Raw genomic sequence first — 21111 nt, 5'->3', positions numbered from 1 at the left:
AAAAATATATTTAATCATTTTTTTTTATAGTTGAGTTAATGCAACTTTCCTTTGAGTTTTACATGAAATTATTGTTTTAGATATATATAAAGTTAGTAAATATAAAATTACTAAATACTCTTATTTAAACGACGATAAAGTTATTATCAACTCAATGCAAATCATATATATTTTTTAAATTCATGTATTGCTCCTTTGGTTAAGTGAAATTATTTAAAGTTACAATTTTAAATTCTTGACTTTATTATAAACAAAGTTCGGCATACTTTCTTCGTGATTAACATGTTTCAATGCTTGAATGTCAATTCTTCTTTCTTAACATTATTGGCTAATAATAGTTAAAGATCAACTTGATCTTTAGTTAAAAGCCATATTTTATCATCTCAAATTCTGGATATATTTTTTATGTATTTTGACTGAGAATTATCAAATATATTTTTAATCAGGTATATTGAGAAATACAGAAAAAGACATTTTTCATATAATACAAAAAGAGTATATAAAAAAATGATAGAACTATATAAGTATTCGATTTTTTTTTTATAATTCTTATAATGTAATAAAGTTTAATTACTCGTATAGTACCCAGTTTGGGGCTAGTGTGTTAAATAGGTACCCGATTTTAAAAAAGTGTCAATTGCATCCAAACTTTTGAAAATTGCTTCAATCAGGTCCCTTTCAGACAGAGTTGTTAGTCAACGTGCCACATGTCAATCTATGGTTTTTTTATTTTTTTTTTAAAAAATTTTAATTTTTTTTAATTTTTAATTTTTTTTTTAATTTTTTAATTTTTAAAAAAAAATTAAAAAAAATGTCACTTGTCAAGTCCCTGTATGTGACACGTGGCAATGCAATGTCACGTGTCAGTATCACTATCAGATGTTATTGTGTTGATTTCGATTTAGTCCCCATATATGTCTTTTTGTTTCAATTTAGTACCTAAGTATGTGTATCTGATTCAATTTTGTCCCAATTTTTTTTAATAATTAAAATATTTTATCTGATAGTGATACTGCCACGTGGCACTGACAATACCACGTGTCACACAAGGACTTGACACGTGGCATTTTTTAATTTTTTTTAAATAATTTTAAAAATTAAAAAAAAAGTTAAATTTTAAAAAGAAAATTAAAAAAACCACAAATTGACACGTGACACGTTAACTAAGGGCGTTAGTCAACTCTGTCTGGAAGAGACCTAATTGAAGTAATTTTTAAAAGTTAAGATGCAATTGACATTTTTTTAAAATCGGGTACCTATTTAACACACTAGTCCCAAACTAAATACTATACAAGTAATTAAATCATGTAATAATTTATGTCAACATAATAGAATAACTTTGGGTAACTTCTGTGGTTTGGTGGAAGGACTAGATCAAGTCAACAGAAGTTCTATTATCAAATCAAATTTATTATTTAATTAATGGTAAGCAGTACAACCAAAGTGCAAGTCCATCTTGCTAAAAAAATCTTTTACAAGTCAACCTGTATGTAGCCATAACTTTTTTTTTTTTTTTTTTTTACTTTCCATTGATAAATATTTTTTATTTGGTGTATAAATTATTTTTACATGATATATAAATTAAGATGAATTTATAATACATAGGTGAATATAAATTTTATTTTTATATTTTTTAATAAAATTAAATTATACTTAAAATATGTTAAAAATAATATCAAAGATTAAAGTATTTAAAAACTTATTATAATAAAATTTATTATTGTTTGATCTATCGTGACATTTGTAGTTAAATATTCAAATATCTATATATCTCAGTGTTAAAAATGATAGATTAGAAATTTCATATCGATCAAAGAAAAAAAATTGTAATATAAGAATATAGGCAAATTTTACTATATAAATCGATTTTATAAAATAAACTGGAGTTAAAGTATATAATTTTTTATTATTCTTATTTGATTGAATATAATTTTCTTAATTAAGATTATGTAAAAAGGTAAAATCGTTATGGTTTTTATTTTAAGCCTCATATAAAAACTAATAAATTGAATTATACATTTTATAGTTTTTAATTTTCATAGGTTTTATTTAAATTTTTGCCAATATATATTTTTTAAATAAAATGAAAAAAAAAGATAGATATAGCTTTAAAAAAGCATGTGTCGTTCTATTGAAAATATACAGAAATAAATATTTTATAAACTAGAAAATATACCATCTTAATTTTATAGAGCTAACAGTTTAAATATATTTTAATTAATATATCAATCAAATAGTTAGATGAGCTTTTACATCACATAATGATTATGATTTTATATTTATATTCTAAATATAATACTGGTTTGGTTTTGTAATTTTGGTAGTAATGAATTTATGCATAATAATTTCTCTTTAATTTCTCTACGCACTATCTCACTCATCAAGTCACGTGCCCATCAATGAAATGTCAAAGGTTTGGTAACAGTTATTCTAAGCAACGTGCACGTGACACAATCAATAACTTCAAAACTAAAATTGATAAAAATGCAACATAATTTCAACTTCAATTCCACTTAAGAATATTTCTTTCTAATCATATCATATAGTTCAAGAAAAAGAGAAAATATTGTTCTTTCTTATACTAATTTTTTTTATGTAAAAAATTATGGAATTATCTTTGTTTTTTAATAATTTTTCTGTTTAATAATTTTTAATTGATTTATGTGTATAAATTCTTTAAATGAGATAAGACTTTTATAATAAAAAAAATTGTTTAATTTACTATTAAAAACTTTAATATAAATAGAAATAAATTAAATATAGTTAATTTTATAAAATTTAATATTTTTTTTAAGAAAAGTCTCTTACTTTCCTTTACCTTCTCTTTACATTTTTTAACTCTCTACCTATCTGTTTGAAGGTAGCACTCTGAGTGACGAGGTCTACCTTTTCATCTGATCATTTTGTTAAATAGAGTAAGTTATTCTTTTGATTCTCTTAGAGTTATTTGATTTGTACGTAGGGTTGCATGTATATGGTTTATACTTGCATGTCTGGTGTAGAAGCTCTTGGTGAATTTTTGTTCAATTTGGCCATGATCAAATCAATGATATGATTCTTTCTTGTACAAATATTGCCTTCTCTATGAATATGGGTGCTTAGAGACCGATGAAAATATGTTTTGTGCTCTTAATCAAGTAAAAGAAGTTAGTTATTTAAAAAATTAATGTCATTTGTTTTGAAACTGTGTTTTTATTGTGAATTTGATTTATTAAAGCTGAGTTATGAATTGAATGTTGTGGTGAAAGTGATCTGGTGTTTGAATTGTAGTGATTGTTATGTTAAGGTTGAAATGTGTAATCTATTTAATGTGGGATTGTTTTAAAGATTAGTTAGTTTTGTTAAATTGGTATAGAGGGTGCATTTTGGACTGGCAACCTTAGTTTTGACTGTTGATGAGGATTCATTGATGAGACATGTGATTTATTGAATTGGAGCTTATTGAGCTAAAAGAAAGTTAAATGCAATCTTAGAAGTTACATTTAGTAGTAAATAGCGCAGGAAGAGTCAAATTGATCAATTAAAATTCATAGAAAAAATTCCAAGTTTCTAGTGTAGTGTCGGGCGTCTCTACAACGCTGTTGGGCGCCACTTCGACAATGGGCACTAACTTTACTTGCATTGGGTGGAACTTCAGTACCGTTGAGCGCAACAAAGTCAGTGAGCTTACTGACTTGTTGGCGCTGGACACCATCAAGGGACTACGAGCACAACTATTGAGTTAAAATTCTGGGAGGTAGGTTTAGAGGTGTTCTCACTTTGTGCTTTCCTGCCCACTGTCTCCATATATATTGGTGGAACTTAGTTAGGACTAAGGGGAGCCATGACTCTCCCAAAAGTTTTTAATTTTTTTATATATAATTTATATATTTTAAAATTATATTATATATGTATTTTATATATTATTATATATATATATATATATATATATATATATTAAGTTTTGAAATTTTTTTATCATTTTATTTATATATTATTTATTTATGTATTTTTATTGTTTAAAAAATAAAATAAAAATTAATTTGATGAATGTTCGTTAATAAAAAAGAATAGGATTTTGTCTTTGTACATAAAAAAGTATGAGAGTAGAAAGAAAGATAAAAGAGATTGAAGAATAAAGAGACTCAGAGATGCATTATCACAATATATCTCATAAATCAACATTAGTATTCTATTGTGATTTATGTATCTTATATTTATGATTCTCCTATTCCTATTACGATGTTTCTCCCAAATTAAATTTTCTCCAAATTAGTATGAACTCTAATCAAGATTTTAGGAGTTCTTTTATGAAATTGGCATAAACCCGATTATAGTTTTCCTCAGATTAATACAATTACAAATTATGAAACTTAGGGATTTTGAGTTTTCAGTTTAAATTTGTAAAATTTTATGAATGTATATGAGTTGCATTACAAATTTTGTTACACATAATAAATTAATTGAATAACATTAAATTCGAATAGAGTGAATTAATGTGGAAAAATGATTTAAGTAGAGAAAATGAAGATTTTATTTATTTAATTAAAAAAATTATATATAAAAAAATTTAATTTGGCACCCCTGGAATTTTTATCCAAGTTCCGTCACTATCCATATAACCTGTACTGGCCTGACTCTTCTAAGGGCTCTTCTAAGGACTCCCCTGTTTGAGTTGTGCTGAACGAAACTTTGGTGGACAGAAGTTTGTTGAATTTAATGTGTTGTTTGGTATTGAAAGAGTTGTTGTTATATGTATATATTTGGATGAATGATAGGGATGTTTAGATGTTGAATGAGATGATATGTATTTTGAATACGATGAATGTGGAATGACTTTCAAGGAAGAAAAAATTTCACTCATATGTTAGGTTTATTTAGTAGACTCAAAAAGAGATTATGGAGACTCTAAACGATATTCCAACTCATATAGAAGAAGATAAGTGATAGATTATTTTTAACTTTTTTTAAATCTATGTAATATAATTTTCTTTTTAATTTCTATGTAGTATATAATAGGAATCAATGAGAAATAGATAATAGAAAGATTTTTATTTCTTTAAAAAATACATTATTTAATGTTAATAAATAATAAAATATAAAATTAAATACAATAAAGAATAAAATATTTTTTATTTTCTCTTTCATTGTCTTTCGAGTTACTCATTAACTATAGTCATTTTTCACTTTCACATGTTTTCTCATAAGTTTTGTTATATTTTTAAAGAAAAAAATAATTCTCTCTTGTATCAATTGATAGTGAAATATTAGTTTCATACTATTTTGTCTATCATGAATCTTTTGTGCAGTTAGTTTTTATGAACATAAAAGGAAAAGTTATCCCTTATGTATTTTTTATAACCAATTTTCAACTGTGATTTAATTATCATAAAATTTTCTTTTACTAATTACGTCTCTTGATTTTTTATTAGATTTTGATAAAATATATTTCAATCTTAAACTTAAAAAAAAAAGTTATATTGATGAATAATAAAATTATAGATTCCTTCTTTATAAAATGAGAAGAGAAGCTACCAGTGAAGATAGAGTGAGTAAGGATCTATCTGCTCTAGAAGTTGAACATTTTTCTTTAAAAAAATTTAAATGTTAATTAATTTTCTTTGAAATACTTTTAACTGCCATCCTTGTTTATTAAAAGATCTTACTTTCTATAGGTGAAATAATATGCATTGGACGATAATATCAGTAGAACGTTTTATTTCAACTATTAGACGAAGTCAGTTTTGAAAAGTTTTTCAATCAAATTTTCTTTAGTTTTGGATTAACAACTCGTTTGCTTAAATAATAATAGGGATGTTACAACACAAATTTAACTTCTTCACATATTTTGAAGTATGATATGAATGATGCCATTGTTCAATTAGAGATTTTTTTTTCTTCAGATTCGAAGATTTACAATTGAGGAGGTTTATATATAACTTTTTGTTTTATTAGTGTCAGGAAGTAAATACATAAATTTTAAATGCATTATTTTGTCTTCGCCAAAGTTATTGGTCAAGATCCATCGATGAGTAAGATATATTGTTAGTGAGAGTCGATGGAAGTTTCTATGACGGGAATTGGTTCTAAAGGAATCCTTTCTAGTTGTAATGGGTGATTTAACCTTGTCATACATGAAGGTTGGGTAGAGGAAAGCCATGGTTTTTTTACAAACCAACATGCTATTGGGATCCTTATGACAAGGCATAATATTTGATGTCTGACTCAATACGTGAAAATCCTCTGGAGGTAGTTATTGTAATGTTTTAGATTATAATGTATGATTGGAGTGAAAATATTTGTATGTGATTGCTTGTTGATTAATTATTTAATTTAAATTATAAGTAATTTTCCTTTTTAAATATACTAACTTAACCTTATTTTTGTGATTGTGTTCTTTTGATCGTGAGTTACATGGGAGGAAGAAATACTACGGATGAAGAACCTTGAAGTGATCTAAGTGAAGAGTAAAGTAGATGTAATCAACTAACTTGTATAACTAATTTTTTATTACACAATATTCCTCTTATCTTTTATAAATCTTATATTTTGTAATACTTTATACATATACTTTTGAGAAATATTATAATATATTTATGTGGACTTACGTACGTAATGTTATACAAAGTTTTACTAATCCGAGATGTTACAATTTTCTCTTATATGTTCTAATTGTGTCAATTAGTTGCTCAAATTATCTAATGCAATTTTAATTTTCTAGGTTTTAATCATGTTAATTAAATACATTAGAGTGTGTTTGGATAGAGTATTTTAATGAAACAATTCATTTTTTTGAAGAATTTAAATTTCTTTGTAATCAAATGCTTTGTTTGGATAGAGAAATTAAAAAGCATTTCAAATCAAGCATTTTTTTGAAGGATTTCAATGAGCTAAATTAGTAGAAATTCAAATACTCTCAAAATAGGTGAAATTTGAAATTCTTCTCACTCAACCTCACATTCTAGACGATCCGAACGGGCATGACGACTCGGACGTACCCGACGACCCGAATGGGCCCGACGACCCGGACAGGTCCGACGACCCGGACGGGCCCAACGACCCGGACATGCCCGACGACCCAGACGGGCCCAACGAACCGGACGGGCCCGACGACCCAAACGGGCCTGATGATCCAGACAGGTCTGACGACCCAAACTGGTCCGACGATCCAGACGGCCCCGATGACTCAAACAGGTCTGACCTAGACGGGCCAGAAAACCCGGACGAGCCCGACGACCCAAACGAGCATGACGACCCAAACTAGCCCTTCCAAATCATTGGGCCCGACAACCCGAATGAGCCTGACGACTCAGACGTGCCCGACGACCCAGAAGTGCGCGAAAACGCGGACAAGCCTAACGACCCGAACGAGTCCGACGACCCAGATGGGCCCGACGACCCGGACGGGCTCGACGACCTAGATGGGCCCGACGACCCGGATGAGAACGATGACCTGGACATGCCCGATTACCCGAATGGTCTCGACGACTCGTACGGGCCAGACTATCCGGACAGTCCAGATGACCCGGACGGACCCGACGTTCTGAATGGGCCCGTACGAGTTGTCGGGTCCGTCTAGGTCGTCGAGCCTATCCGGGTCGTCAGATGTGTCCAAATCGTTGGGCCCATCCGAGTTGTCGGGCCCGTCTGGGTCCTCGAGCCCATCCTAGCCGTCGGACCCGTCCAGGTCTTCGGGCCCGTCTGGGTGTACGGGCTGTCCGGGTCGTCAAACCCGTCCGGGTATTCGGCCCTGTCCGGATTGTCGGGCTTGTCCAGCTCGTCGGGCCCGTCTAGGTCGTCGGGCCTGTCCGGGTCGTCAGATGTGTCCAAGTCGTTGGGCCCATCCGAGTTGTCGGGCCCGTCCGGGTCCTCGAGCCCATCCTAGCATTCGAACCCGTCCAGGTCTTCGGGCCCGTCTAGGTGTACGGGCTCGTCCGGGTCGTCAAACCCGTCCGAATTGTCGGGCTCGTCCAGCTCGTCGGGTCCGTCCATGTCTTCGGGCCCGTCCAGCTCGTCGGGCCCGTCTTGATTGTCAAGCCCGTTCGGGTCGTTGGACCCGTCTGGAGCATTGGGCCAGTGACCTAGACGGGTTGGACCGGGCCATATTGGCGAACTTCACGACACAATTGTGCAGTATGGGCTGTCAGGCCTCTAGATCATCGGGCCATCCAGCCTGTCTGGGCTTCCCAGTCGATCCAGCTTAGGTGGGTCGTCGGGTCTAACCAATCCGGTTGCGTAGTTGGGTATGCCTGACCCATCTGGGTTGTCGAGCATGTTTTCAAATTTATCATGAACTCAAAACATAATTAAGCGTAAAATAAATATTGTTAAAATTAAATTTTATCTCACAATAAATTCAATTTTTTTTCCAAACAAGAAATTGAAATGTCAGGTATTTTAATTTCCTTATCCAAACAAGTTATTTAAAAAATGAATGGAATTTAATTACAAGCAATTCAAATACAAAACATTTTAATTTCTAAACATTGTTGAAATGCTCCATCCAAACATAAGATTAGACTTTATACCAGTTGATTGATGTGGAGTACTGTTGACTTTGCGGATGACTCAATTTTATTATAAATAACTAATAAACTTTTATCTCTTAATCGCGTTCTTATTAATAATATTCTAATTTTCAAAGGATTAAACTTTAATCTCAAACCTGTTATCCATAAAATCACGTAAGTAAATTCAAATTAAAAAAAAATCAAAGTATAAGAAAAATATAACTATTGCAATTAAAATTTAGAGAGTAGAATGACATTTTTTATATTTAAAATACCAAATTCACATAATTAAAACTTGACTACAGTCACATAATTAATAATTGAATTCATGCAATAAGCTAAAGCAACTAAACTATTCACTTACTATATAAATTTCTATATACGAATTGTGAATTTGTCATTTCACTTTAACCAAGTGGCAATACTTTAGAGTTAGTGTTGGTGATTGTGATGGGTGAAGTTGTTTTACCCAGTCTTTTTGCTTGTGGTGTCAATTTTTTCTTTTAGGATTTGTGTTTTTCTTCATGTTTATGTCTTCTCTTTGTGATGCATGAATGAATGAGTGATGAAAACGACAATTAGTTCATTCATGGCATTTGCACCAAAAGAGCTTCCATCATTGCCAAAGAGCTTCCATATTTAATTCAAAAAAATCCATCCCAATTAACCATAAAAATATACCATATAATTCCACTTAAACATAAAATAGAAGCTAAATCAAACTAATTTAGATCAACTTTTTTAAATTTTAATTTTCTAGTTTTAAACTTTTCTTCCATAAAGATAGACATTTTTTCTCTTTTAAATCAAATTATAATGAATTTTTTACTTAAAATTATGGGGACTACAATTATTTCACCCATAAGTTTTGTGAGAGTGATATAATTTAAAAAAAATTAAAGTCCATTTAAAATATGAATTATATGAATTACATTTTTTATACGACAACGCCTGTACAAGCATAAAGGGAAAAACTTGTCAGTATATCCAACTCCATTCATGAGTAATGTTTTGACAAAAATCAATTAATAGAAAAATTGAACTTTTCTTATAGTGTGTGTTTTACGTCTTGTCCTCTAGTGTCATATATTCTAAAGTTTGAAGCTATAAAACAAACTAAATTGTTTAGTTGAAGACAAAAAAACAAGTTGGAAAAACTTAGTCATAATTGTTTATCAATTTTATTTTATAAAATTCTGATTGTATGTTTTAATCAATTTGATTTTCAATGGCCTAATAAAAATATATTTTTTAGTTCTCCAACATATGTAATTTGATATGCTGTAATACTCACTCTCATATTCTCTAAATTTTCTTTGCATATTAGTGATAAATACAATTTTCCCATATTATCTTGTTATTGTTACATTGAAAGTATAATAATAACGTGTAGTTAATGAAAAAAAAAGGAAGAAATACATATCTTTATACCTCTTCTTTAGATGTAACACTTATCTTACATGAGATTTGAGTGTAAAAAAAAATTATAATTTATTGTAAACGAATTAATCTAATGAAATTTTATAAGCTAAACATTTTATTATCCACTCAAGTGAAGAAATTTGAACACAATGACCAAAGAACTAAGTGGAGGTGACTTATCATCTATTCAACAAAAAGACTTGACCTTCACAATCACTTATTTTGATGTGTTTCTTTAATTCACTCACACCTTAACCTAAACAAGCCTCAACTTTAACCATCACCTTTCATTCATATAAATAAGATTATTAATTATATAATTGAATAAAAGATTATTACATAAATAAGATTTGAGTTGAAGATCAATTGTTATTTCATCAACCTAATTGCAAGTAGTGAAAGAAAAGATGAATTGATGATCAAATTGTGTGTAAAAGAAGGTTTGAGTCTTAGTCAACTGAAGTAAGTAGAGTTATTATATACAATGTATACTTATCGAAGACTTTTCTTATAAGTATTTTTATTTTTGTTATTAATTTCACATCGATAATAAATAAGATCAAATTTAAATATATTTTTCTATTTTAACTCAATTAAGAAAAAAAAATCATGGTTGGTTTCGCTTTCGGATGACCCAGAAAACATGATTCACAACTACCTATCACTTTATTTTCTTTCTATAATTAATAATGTAAATATATTGTGAGAAAAAGATGTAGTTGACTGAGTCAATATATTGTGAGAAAAAGATATAATTTGTGTAGATATTTGAAGTTTTGAAAATTAGTTTGAATGAGTAGTGCGTGTGTAGAAAAGAATGCAGAAAATGAGTGTCTTATTAGTGGAAAAGTTAGAGAGACTTGCAACACGGTGTGGAAGAAGAATGAGATGACTACGCGTAATCCCCGGAAACAAAGCATTGTACACGTTGTGATCAAATTAAATGTATTTGGTGAAGTTATATATTATTTACCTTTAAAAGTTTAATCCGCTGAAAATTTTCTTTCAATGAATTTAAGATGGTTATTATAAATTATTTTAAATTAAAAATAAATATAAATAATTTCTTAAATTTTATTATAAATATTCTTTTATTTATTTTGTAGATAATTTTTTTATTAAAAATACTTATTTTAGTTTTAAAATGAGGAATTTAAAAAAATAAAACAGTTAGATCTAATCAAACAATTACTTAAAAAGTAAAAATATTAAATAATTGTTTTAATTTTGAAAAAAAAATTATTAAAGAATAAAATTGAGAATAGAAATATAAACACTAAAATGAGATATTTCTTTATATATATATATATATATATATATAAATACATTATTAAATAACGAATGAAAACACACACGCATAACGCTGTATTCATTATTTTTACAAGAATATCAAATAATAAAATTATTATTATTGTTATTATTATAATTATAAAATTAAATATAAATGATTTTTATAATTTTATTCTGATTTATTTTATAGTTAATTTTTTAATTTAAAAATGATTAAATTTAAAAAACGTTCAAATAGAAAAAAAATTGTTAAATTTAAACAAATGGTCACTTAGAAAGTAATATTTAATAAAATTATTATTTTAAATTTATAAAAATTATTTAAAGGATAAAGTTAGAAAGTAAATGTGGTCATAAAAAAAGAGGAATCTCCCTCGTACATAGGTATAAATATAGATAGAGAAAAAAGATGTTATTAAACCTAATTTTTAATTATGTTAACTAAACTTTGTTGAAAACTTGTTTTAGTTCTTATTTCCTTATAATTACGTTATATAATAATAAATGTTTAAAATTTGAATCACAAGTTGTGGAATTGACAATTTTTTGACATGAAAAAAAAAAATCTGATATAAAATGTTAGGATGAAGTTTTTTTCTATAATAAAATCACATTATTTGCAACACCTGAAGTCAATACATACTCATAATCTACTCTAAAGCTATTCAACAAAAACTACTAGTACGTGAAAATAAAATATATACACTCCTTCACGAAGTTTATATATATTATAAAAAAACTACTATTCTTTTAGTCAAGTTCAACTGTCCAAACCTATTTACTCATATAGTAAATACAATCACTAACATTTTTTTAAATATAATAATATTTAAAAATATATACATCATGTTATGTTGAATGATAGGTTACAAACAAAGTGCATTACACTTTTAACTATAAATTCAAATATTTATAAATTTCAAACAAAATGTAAATATAGGTTATAAATAAATGAAGATTTTTTAAAATTAATTGATAAAAAATAATTTATTTAAATTTAATGTGTTAATATTATAAAAAGTACTCGTATCAATTATCTAGATATCTATTTTCAATATTTATTCTCTACTTGTTGCATGTTTTATCTGCATATATCTACAGGTACAGATTTTACAATGTTTTTGTTACATCCCTACGTGTCCAACAACATTAATAATTCTAATTACACAAAATCCAAAACTTCACTATTTTTTTGGTACTAAATTCACAAACCAAAAATCGAAACTAGAAGCCCAAGGATGTTTGAAAACTAAATTGTGAACCTCATTATTCTCACTCAAACATCTACCCAGCTTGATGCTTCACAACATGTTGATTCACTTAATTGGTGTGCCAAACTCTTGATCTTAAAGTTGCATCATCTCGCAACTTTGGTAAAGAAGAAAGAACATATATGGAGTCATGAATCTTCATTGCATTTAATCAGGAAAGGGCAAAGTGTGGATTTTAAAGCTTATAGGGTTACGGAAAGTAGGTATGGGAGTGTACAAAGCAATTTCGTATATTCATTCTTAACTATAACTTTTATTTAGATTCCACCATTTGTGTTTCTTTTAATTGAATGTTTAAAATTTTCGATAAATTTCAATTACGTGTATGGTAAATGAGTGATATTAATAGTAAATTTTAAAAAACAAAACATTAATATTTTCAATTATATAGGCATTTGAGACTGCGAAGAAAGTTGGAGAAAGGATGAAAGGTAAGAGCACCATTGATTAAACCCAAACTCAAACTATAATTGGTACAATAAGATTAAGCCTCTGTTTGGATCAAATCATTGGTTTTTAGTTACAGAATTAATATTAATAATAACAAATTATAATTTAGTTTTAATTTTAATTAATATCAATAATAACAATAATGAACATTAACACTAATTTAAATAATGATATAAAATAAATTGGTTTAGAAAATGATTTTAAATTTATTCCAAAATTTTTTATTAATTTTATTTTTATATATTTCCATTTTAAACATTTTTTCATTACAATTAAGAAATTCAATTTTATTTTAATAAAATATATACTACTTAGTTTAAATTTATTCACATTTCTATAACGGGGTAAATTTGTAATAATATATTTTTATCAATTAAAATAATTTTTTAATTTAGTACATATATCACATCATTCACAAATTCTCACAAATCTCTTATCTAAACAACACCACAATTCTCTCTCTATCCCCTCACATTTAGGTTGTGTTCATATAAAAAGATAAAATTAGAGGAGAGTGTGAGAATGAATTTGGGTTGATATAAGTGGAAGAATATGTGTGTTATTTAGAGTGAATTTAGGCTCTGTTCACATAGAGAGATAAATTTGGAAGAGAGTTTGAAGATGAATTTGTGTAGATTTGTGTGAATTTGTATGGATGGATATGTGTGTTTTTTTTTGGATGGATTTAGATGATAAAGTGAATGAATTTAAAGATAAATTTTATGAAAGTTAGTGAATGATTTGAATAATTGATAGAAAAAATAAAAAGTTATAATAGATAAATTTTGAAAATTACTAAAATGTCCTTGAGAGAAAAATATATAAAATAATTTTTAGATTAGTTAAAAATATTAAATTTTAAAAATTGTTATTTAATAAATTTTATTAAAAAAATCAATAAAAAATAAATTAAACTAAATTATTATTGTTATTATTATTTTCATAATAATTACTATTATTTAAAACTATTAATAATAGTAATAATAATAATTATTATTATATATTTTATTTTTATTATATTTAATTACTATACATATACATTATTATTTATCATTTTTATTATTATTAACTACTATATATATATATATTATTTATTATTATAAATATATATTATTAATTTTAATAATTATTATATATATAATTTAGGAGGATATTATTGTAAGTTACTATATTCCTTCAAATCTGCACCACTACTTTGATGAGATACAAAAAGTGATACATCTCTCAAATCTCTGCATTTCGTCTCTTACAAATCTCTATATATGAATGCAATTAATTCTTCAAATCCATCCTCGACAATCGGTGCTCTACAATGATCGCTCCATGCGAACAAAGCCTTAGGAACTAAAGTAAATGGATTTGGAGATAAATTTTATGAAACTTAGTGAGTGATATGAGTGATGTGATAAATTAAAAAAATATTTTAATAGATAAAATTTAAAGATTACTAAATTACCCTCACTAATAAAAATGAAATTAAATAATTATTAGATGAATTAAAAATATTAAAATCTAACAATATTTTAATATATATATATATATATATATATATATAAATATTAAAAATAATAATAATTATATATATATTATTCATTTTTTAAAATATTTTAATTATTGTCAATTATTATACATATTTATAGATATTAATAATATTATATATATATATATATATATATATATATATATATATATATATCAGTAAATATATTATTAATCATAATATAAATTTTTAATAATTAATATATTATTAAGTATTATATATATTATTTATTATTATTAATTTATTATATATAAATATAAAATATAAGAAGGGTATAAAAGTAAAATGCTTATAAATCATTTCAAATCTTTGTAAAATAGAGTGAATGAGATTTCAGAATTAATTTGCAAATTCGTTGTAGCTTTTCCTTTGAAATCATGTAATGTGAACATGACATCATGACATTTTTTTATATCCATCTTTGCAAATCATTGCATCCTTACCGTCTGTTCAAGTGAACAAACTCTTAGGGATGTCAATGGGGCGGGTAGGGTATGAGTAGTAGTTCTCCCGTACCCTATTCGATGGAAAAATATTCGTCCAATACCCGTATCCATATATGTGCGAGTATTCATTATGCGGGTACCCACATATTTTTTAAATATCTACGAATATCCACGGGTACCCACCGCAGTTATTTACAAAAGAAAAATTTAATGTTTAGCAACATAGTTTAACCATAAATTCAAATAAAAATACAATGCATAACATTCATAAATTTCAAACAAAGTGCAAATAACCCATTTAAATATTTAAATAGTGTTGAATGATAGTTTATAAAGAAATAAAGATTTTTTAACACCAATTTTTTAATTTTTTAATTTTAAATTAGAGTGGGTACGAATACTATGATATCCGTACCCGCTCCGTTAACATGCAGGTATAAAAAATACCCGTCGTATGTGGGTATCTATTTACAATATCAATTTCCTACCCGTTACAGATTTTATCTACAGATACATATAGGTACAAATTTTTTTGACATCTCTACTCATATTCATTCATCCACTCTCCTTCACATTGACTCCCTAATCCCTAATTCAAACACCACCTAAGAGACTATTGTCTATTTTTTGTATTTCTCTCTCAAAAATATTGCAAAAGGAACATTGAAAACCAGTTTCGACAATTAAATCAGTGAAACACTTTTACTTTGATAACCAAGTTAAGGCCTATTCTTAACAAAAACATTTTAATTAGTTATGGTTCTATAGCCGTGCACATAGAAATGCATTCAATGATTGTTGATGTTTGTCATTGTACTCTTTCATTATTTGAGAATAAAAAAGGATTTACTTCTAAAAATGTTATAATTAGTACAATTAGCAAAAGATTTACTTTTTGAGGCCCATTCAAAATACACGCATGGAAAAATATAGTGAAATCAAAGGTTAAAAACAGTGATGGAGACGGATCACAGGTTCGGTAGAATTAAAGTAATGAGGATTAGGTGTTCTGTCCCAGCTTGCGGATCAGAAACATGCTCTCGTGGATTGATGTTGAAATAAAACCATCTACTTTACACGCCATCACAATTGTTTCTTGCTGGATGGACTCAAATGTTTCAATAAAATAAATTCATAAACTTATGGGTGCTAGCTAAACTATGAAAGTATATATATGTTCTTCTCCTTGGATAAGTAAGAGAATAACAATTGGGAAGAGAAAATATAATGCAAATGGCATTTACTGATTTACAATGTGGTTTTATATCGTGAGAGTAAAATTCATACATAAATTCTTCGTGACTGGACTATATCAACATACTCTTATATCAACACGTAGGATCAAAAACTACCACCGGCCCATACAAATGAATGATTACGGAATATAAACAAAACAGAACACAAGAAATCCCAGGAAAGTTGGAAGTGAATTATGCGTATAATGTGAAGATGGTGATGATGCAGTTGAGCTATGATAGTTGTTGTATTTGGACTTTCTGGATGAATCCGTGGCAGGGTAGTGACCAAGCCCAGCAGCGACAGCAGGAGGTACATCTGCATGTGAGTGTGGTCTTATAGGGATGGCATTGCGATCCTCCATGTCATAACCTGTTAAGGGCTCAAAGTGTGAAAATTTGTTTCTTAGGCATTAAAGTATGGCTACAAAATTTAGCATAGAGGAATGGTAAGCACGAGATGAAAATAAACACTGACAATCAAATTTCTTCCATCCCAATACGAGTTTTTCTCGGTCAAATACCACACGGTAGCCAGTCATGAAGTTTTCTGCAATAAACATCAGAAGTTAAGGTGTAAACAATCATTATGATCATTTAGAATCATGGGCTGGAAAATGAACATATAAAGAATGCATGCATCACTGGATTTTTTTAAGAAAAAAAGGAAGTAATGGTGCACTGACAGTAGACACCAAATTGTTACCAAGACGCGTTCATATTTAGTTTGATTCAGAAAGTAGAAGAGACTTACGTCCAATGATATTTAGTTCGGAACTTTTGACAACTGCTAGACAATATACAAGTTCGCTCTGTAAAATGGCAAGGGAAGGAACATCATGTTAGTTATACGTATATATCCTCAAAGATAACACAATTGTTGTATACTTATTTTGAAGAACAATCCAGCAAGAACTAACACCTGAGTGGAGATAATAATTATTGGATCATAAACAGCAAAATGGCTTCCACCTCCCATAGTCAAACTTACACTAGGAATCAGGCTAGTGTTTGCATCAGGACTGTCCATCATAAGAAAGAATACTTAGAGCTTGAAAGAAAAACTAAAATAAATAATATTAAATAATATTCCAATAGTTTTATAACCTCATGTCATAGCAATATTCAAAAGGGATTCTTGAATCTGATGGACGCCGCCTGTCTTGTACTTGGGAATGAAACTGCAATATAGAAACTATGGTAAGTTTTGTCCATGAGGAACATCTAGCTGAATGTAAGGATATTTTATACCGTTTTAGTACTTCAAGTACTTACACTCTCAGTAAGTCTCGTATAAGTTGGAGCAACCAAATATGTGAAAGAGGTCCCAGAATCAAAGAGGGCTGTGAATTCCACATCAATTAGAGTTGTTCCTACACGGACTTGAGTGACTGTGACGTTATAGGTAGGGCTGCAAGATGTATCCGAGCATAGGAGATGTAAGCCATCTTTGCATTCAATTAATGTTACTTTAATTTCATACAATCAGAGGCAAGTAACAGGGAATTACCACTTACTGTGATGGATTCAGATTAAATGGTGTCTCGTCTTGATCAAAACTTCCCTTGTCCCCAAAACTTATCCTTCCAATGCCATCACTCCCAAAACACATGGAAAATGAATCTGCTGTAAATCCTTCCCTAGATAACATGCTAGGAACTGATATTTTCTCCATACCTAGCCCAAACAAACCGTTGGGAGCAGCAACATCTAAGAACGACCCACTCTGAATTTGTCCGCATCTGCAACACATGTAATGCATCATCATCATTAAAAATTACTCAGATAAGTGTAACATTGACTAGTTTTGGTAATTTAACAATGAAGGATACTAACCCAAATATGACATTTGCCTCAACAAGGTCATGGTGATTATCTTCTTTTGTCAAATGCAGAACGTCTTCCACTAGTATTCCTGATGTAGACGTTTCAGCAGAGACATAAGAGACCATGTAGGGGCAGTTGCTGAATGTCCCGGGGCATTGGCTGCGGTGCGTGCACAGACTGTTGTTACAAGTAACCTTCTTGCTAGTTGAAGATCCATTAGGATTGTATATTTGAAGGTCAAAATCCTGCAACAACAACGTTTTTAATAGAGAAACAAAGCAGGTGACAGAACACAAGACTTGCATATCTAGAACGTAATAACCATCTTCCTCATATTAGAAAGCTAGCACTTAAAATGTTTTTTCACTCGAGGAATAAAAAAGGGAAAAAGAAAGGCAGAAATGTCATTTACTGGGGTGGATCACATGAGAACCTCACTAAATACATTGTGGCCCAGGTAATTGAATGGGACCTACATACATTTTTTCTAATAATAAAATCATTTATTCAATGCAATGTTAAAAGAAGTATTCTTCTTGCAACACGCCCTTAAACAAACTATAGCCAATTAGAGAAAAACCCTATAATCAACAACAATATACTATAGGTACAACTTCATTTCGGTCACAAAAAACAAGGAAAAGAAAACGTACCGAAGCAAAGGCCGAAGCAAAGGCTGGGCTATCAGTAGCAGCACATCTTGTGCAATCACAGGGTACCCAGAACAGGTCACTTCCGGTATCAAGCGCCACCATGAACTTCACTCCCGGTGTCCCTATTTCAACTGTCGTATAATGCAAACTGTATGAATCTCCAGAAGAAAAAGAAAAAGTTAAAGAAAACCAGGAACCAATCTCCAAGAAAAAACATTACAGACAAAAATTCGTAACATCGCCGAAATCATTAACAATGAATGGTCAAACTAAAAAATTATTCACATCTAAATAACAACTTCTTCTTTCTGAACATGGCGACTCTCCTTCAAAATTCAAACCTTAAGCCATTGTCCTTTCATTAAACTGATAACTAAATTATTCTAAAGAAATAATTAATCGATTTAAATTAAAAGAAGCCTCTAATTTTCAACTATTCATACACAAATTTTCACATTATCAACGAATTAAAAACGGTTTTAACATAATTATTAAGAAAATTCTATCTTCCTATCATTTTATGGTTAGAGAACAGGTTGTATTTAAATTAAATTCTTGAAAAATAAAGCTTTAAATAATAATGACAAAAGAAGAGTGAAAGAGAAGAAAAGGTACAATCCAAGGGAGCTGATGCGGAAGGTGGAGTTGCCATCGGAGAAAGCGAGGCCGGCGTCGATTTGAGAGAGTTTGCGGCCGCGGAGGAAGCGGTCGCGGTCGGCCAACTCAGCGTAGTACTCGACGGTGCCCTTTTCGGGCGGAGGGGGGATTCCGGCGGCGGCGTGGGACCACTTCCTGACGGGCTCGGAGTGGCGGTGGTGCATAGTGAACGTGTAGACGTGGTCGTGGCACTGGCAAAACTCCCAGAGGGAGATAAAGGTGACAACAACGACGAAAACGAAAGAGAGCATTTTCCCGTTTGGCTCCTCTACGCTAACCCTCTCCCGAGAAACCCCGCATTGCTCGGTGGAGCCTAGGGTTTGGCGTGGCGGAACAAGAGAAGATCTTGGCGTGACGTGACTGAGATCTTGGATCGAAACAGTGTCGTTTTTGGTCACTGTGATGATGTCTGTGTATGGAGTGGGTGAGTGAGTGAGTGAGCTACCTTTATAATATGAAAATGCCAGGGCCATGTGAGTGGGTCCCACCACCGCGCTTTCATTTTTTAACGCTTCCAGCTCTCCAATGGCGGCTCCTCTGTTCGTTGTTTCTGTAAATATACACCATGGCAAGCTTCAACTTCTAAAACAATACACTTATTATGAATTTTATGAATATGGGTTTTTGAAAATGGAAGAGACTTTTTTTTTATGTAACTTTTTTTCAGTTTTAAAAATCCCATCTTGTTCATGGAATTTCGGTTAAAACAGAGTTTCTGTATATTTATGTTTGTCCTTTATAGTGTATTTATTTTGAACTATCTGAGAAGAAAGAATGATCTAGGAGAGGGGACGGATGAAACGTCTTTCATGGATAAGAAGATGAAATAAACTTAACTTTATAAAGTTTTGAAGATCACGTTCGTATCCAATTATATATTATATATTATTTTTTATCATTAATCGATATGTGTACATGACTAGATATTAATGTACTATTTAATATTAACTGGATAGCATATGAAACTAGACAAATTTTGTTAGGATAGACTTATTTCATGACTTTGATACTTTAAGTTTAATTCAATTCTATAAATAGAGATATATACATCTTAAGATGAGACTAAATATTAATGGATGGTCGGATAAAAATTCGATAATGGGTGGGTGGCATGATTTGACCCAACAGACAACAAATCTCGTTAGGATAAACTTTTTAACTCATGAGTGTGATACCATATAAATGTTTGGTAGGGATCGAAAAAGGATGATGATAATTTGACTCACTTTTAACCCACTACTTCAATCACCCTTAGACTATCACATTAGATCACATCACTAAAAAAAAAAATCAAAGTAGATAATTGAAAGATGATTATAGTGGTGGGTTAAAAATGGATAAAAAAAAAAGTGGGTCAAAATATCATTATCTATCAAAAAACATGCAAGCCTGACCAATTTCGGCCCCACCCACTTTTAGCTCATTGAACATAGGTCAGGACGGGTCAACCCGTCCTAACCATATTAGTGTTTGGTAGGGATCGAAAAAGGATGATGATAATTTGACTAAACTTTTAACCCACTACTTCAATCACTCTTAAATAATTACATCACATCACTAAAAGAAATATCAAAGTAGATAATTAAAAGATGATTGAAGTAGTAGGTTAAAAATGAAAAAAAAAAATAGGTCAAAATATCATTATCCATCAAAAAACATGTAAGCCTGACCAATTTTGGCCCCACCCACTTTTAACCCATTGAAAATATGTTAGGACAGGTCAACCCGTTTGAACAATACGAGCCATAAAGCACAACCTATCTCGTCTCTTGACGAATTGACACGCTAACGAGCTAGCTTGTATGGCACGTCCTTTTTAAAAAAGAATGTG

General features: G+C 29.7%; 1 protein-coding gene across 1 annotated transcript; it reads right to left on the bottom strand.

Annotated features, from left to right (window-relative positions):
* Positions 1 to 16122: 16122 nt before the first annotated feature.
* LOC114175336 (aspartyl protease family protein 1) lies at positions 16123 to 19786 on the bottom strand. The gene is made up of 10 exons (XM_028060116.1): positions 19239 to 19786; positions 18624 to 18771; positions 17980 to 18215; positions 17661 to 17885; positions 17419 to 17554; positions 17251 to 17324; positions 17066 to 17165; positions 16898 to 16955; positions 16622 to 16693; positions 16123 to 16516 (listed from the first exon to the last, which is right to left on the bottom strand). The coding sequence occupies exons 1-10, from the start codon at positions 19751 to 19753 to the stop codon at positions 16284 to 16286; spliced, it is 1797 nt and encodes a 598-aa protein (XP_027915917.1). The 5' UTR covers positions 19754 to 19786; the 3' UTR covers positions 16123 to 16283.
* Positions 19787 to 21111: the final 1325 nt, after the last annotated feature.

Source organism: Vigna unguiculata, chromosome 3, assembly GCF_004118075.2.
Source record: "Vigna unguiculata cultivar IT97K-499-35 chromosome 3, ASM411807v1, whole genome shotgun sequence".
NCBI lineage: Eukaryota > Viridiplantae > Streptophyta > Magnoliopsida > Fabales > Fabaceae > Vigna > Vigna unguiculata.
The sequence above is the reverse complement of the archived record's forward strand: the minus strand, read 5'-3'. Positions and strand labels throughout refer to the sequence as shown.

What these genes read in the sequence shown, in the direction of transcription:
- LOC114175336 (XM_028060116.1), bottom strand. Translation starts at nt 19,753, where the DNA reads ATGGCCCTGGCATTTTCATATTATAAAGGTAGCTCACTCACTCACTCA. An exon ending in TTGCTTCGGCCTTTGCTTCG is followed by an intron (nt 18,216 to 18,623) that starts GTACGTTTTCTT and finishes TTGTTGTTGCAG; the next exon opens with GATTTTGACCTTCAAATATA. An exon ending in TAATTATTATCTCCACTCAG is followed by an intron (nt 16,956 to 17,065) that starts GTGTTAGTTCTT and finishes GCCATTTTACAG; the next exon opens with AGCGAACTTGTATATTGTCT.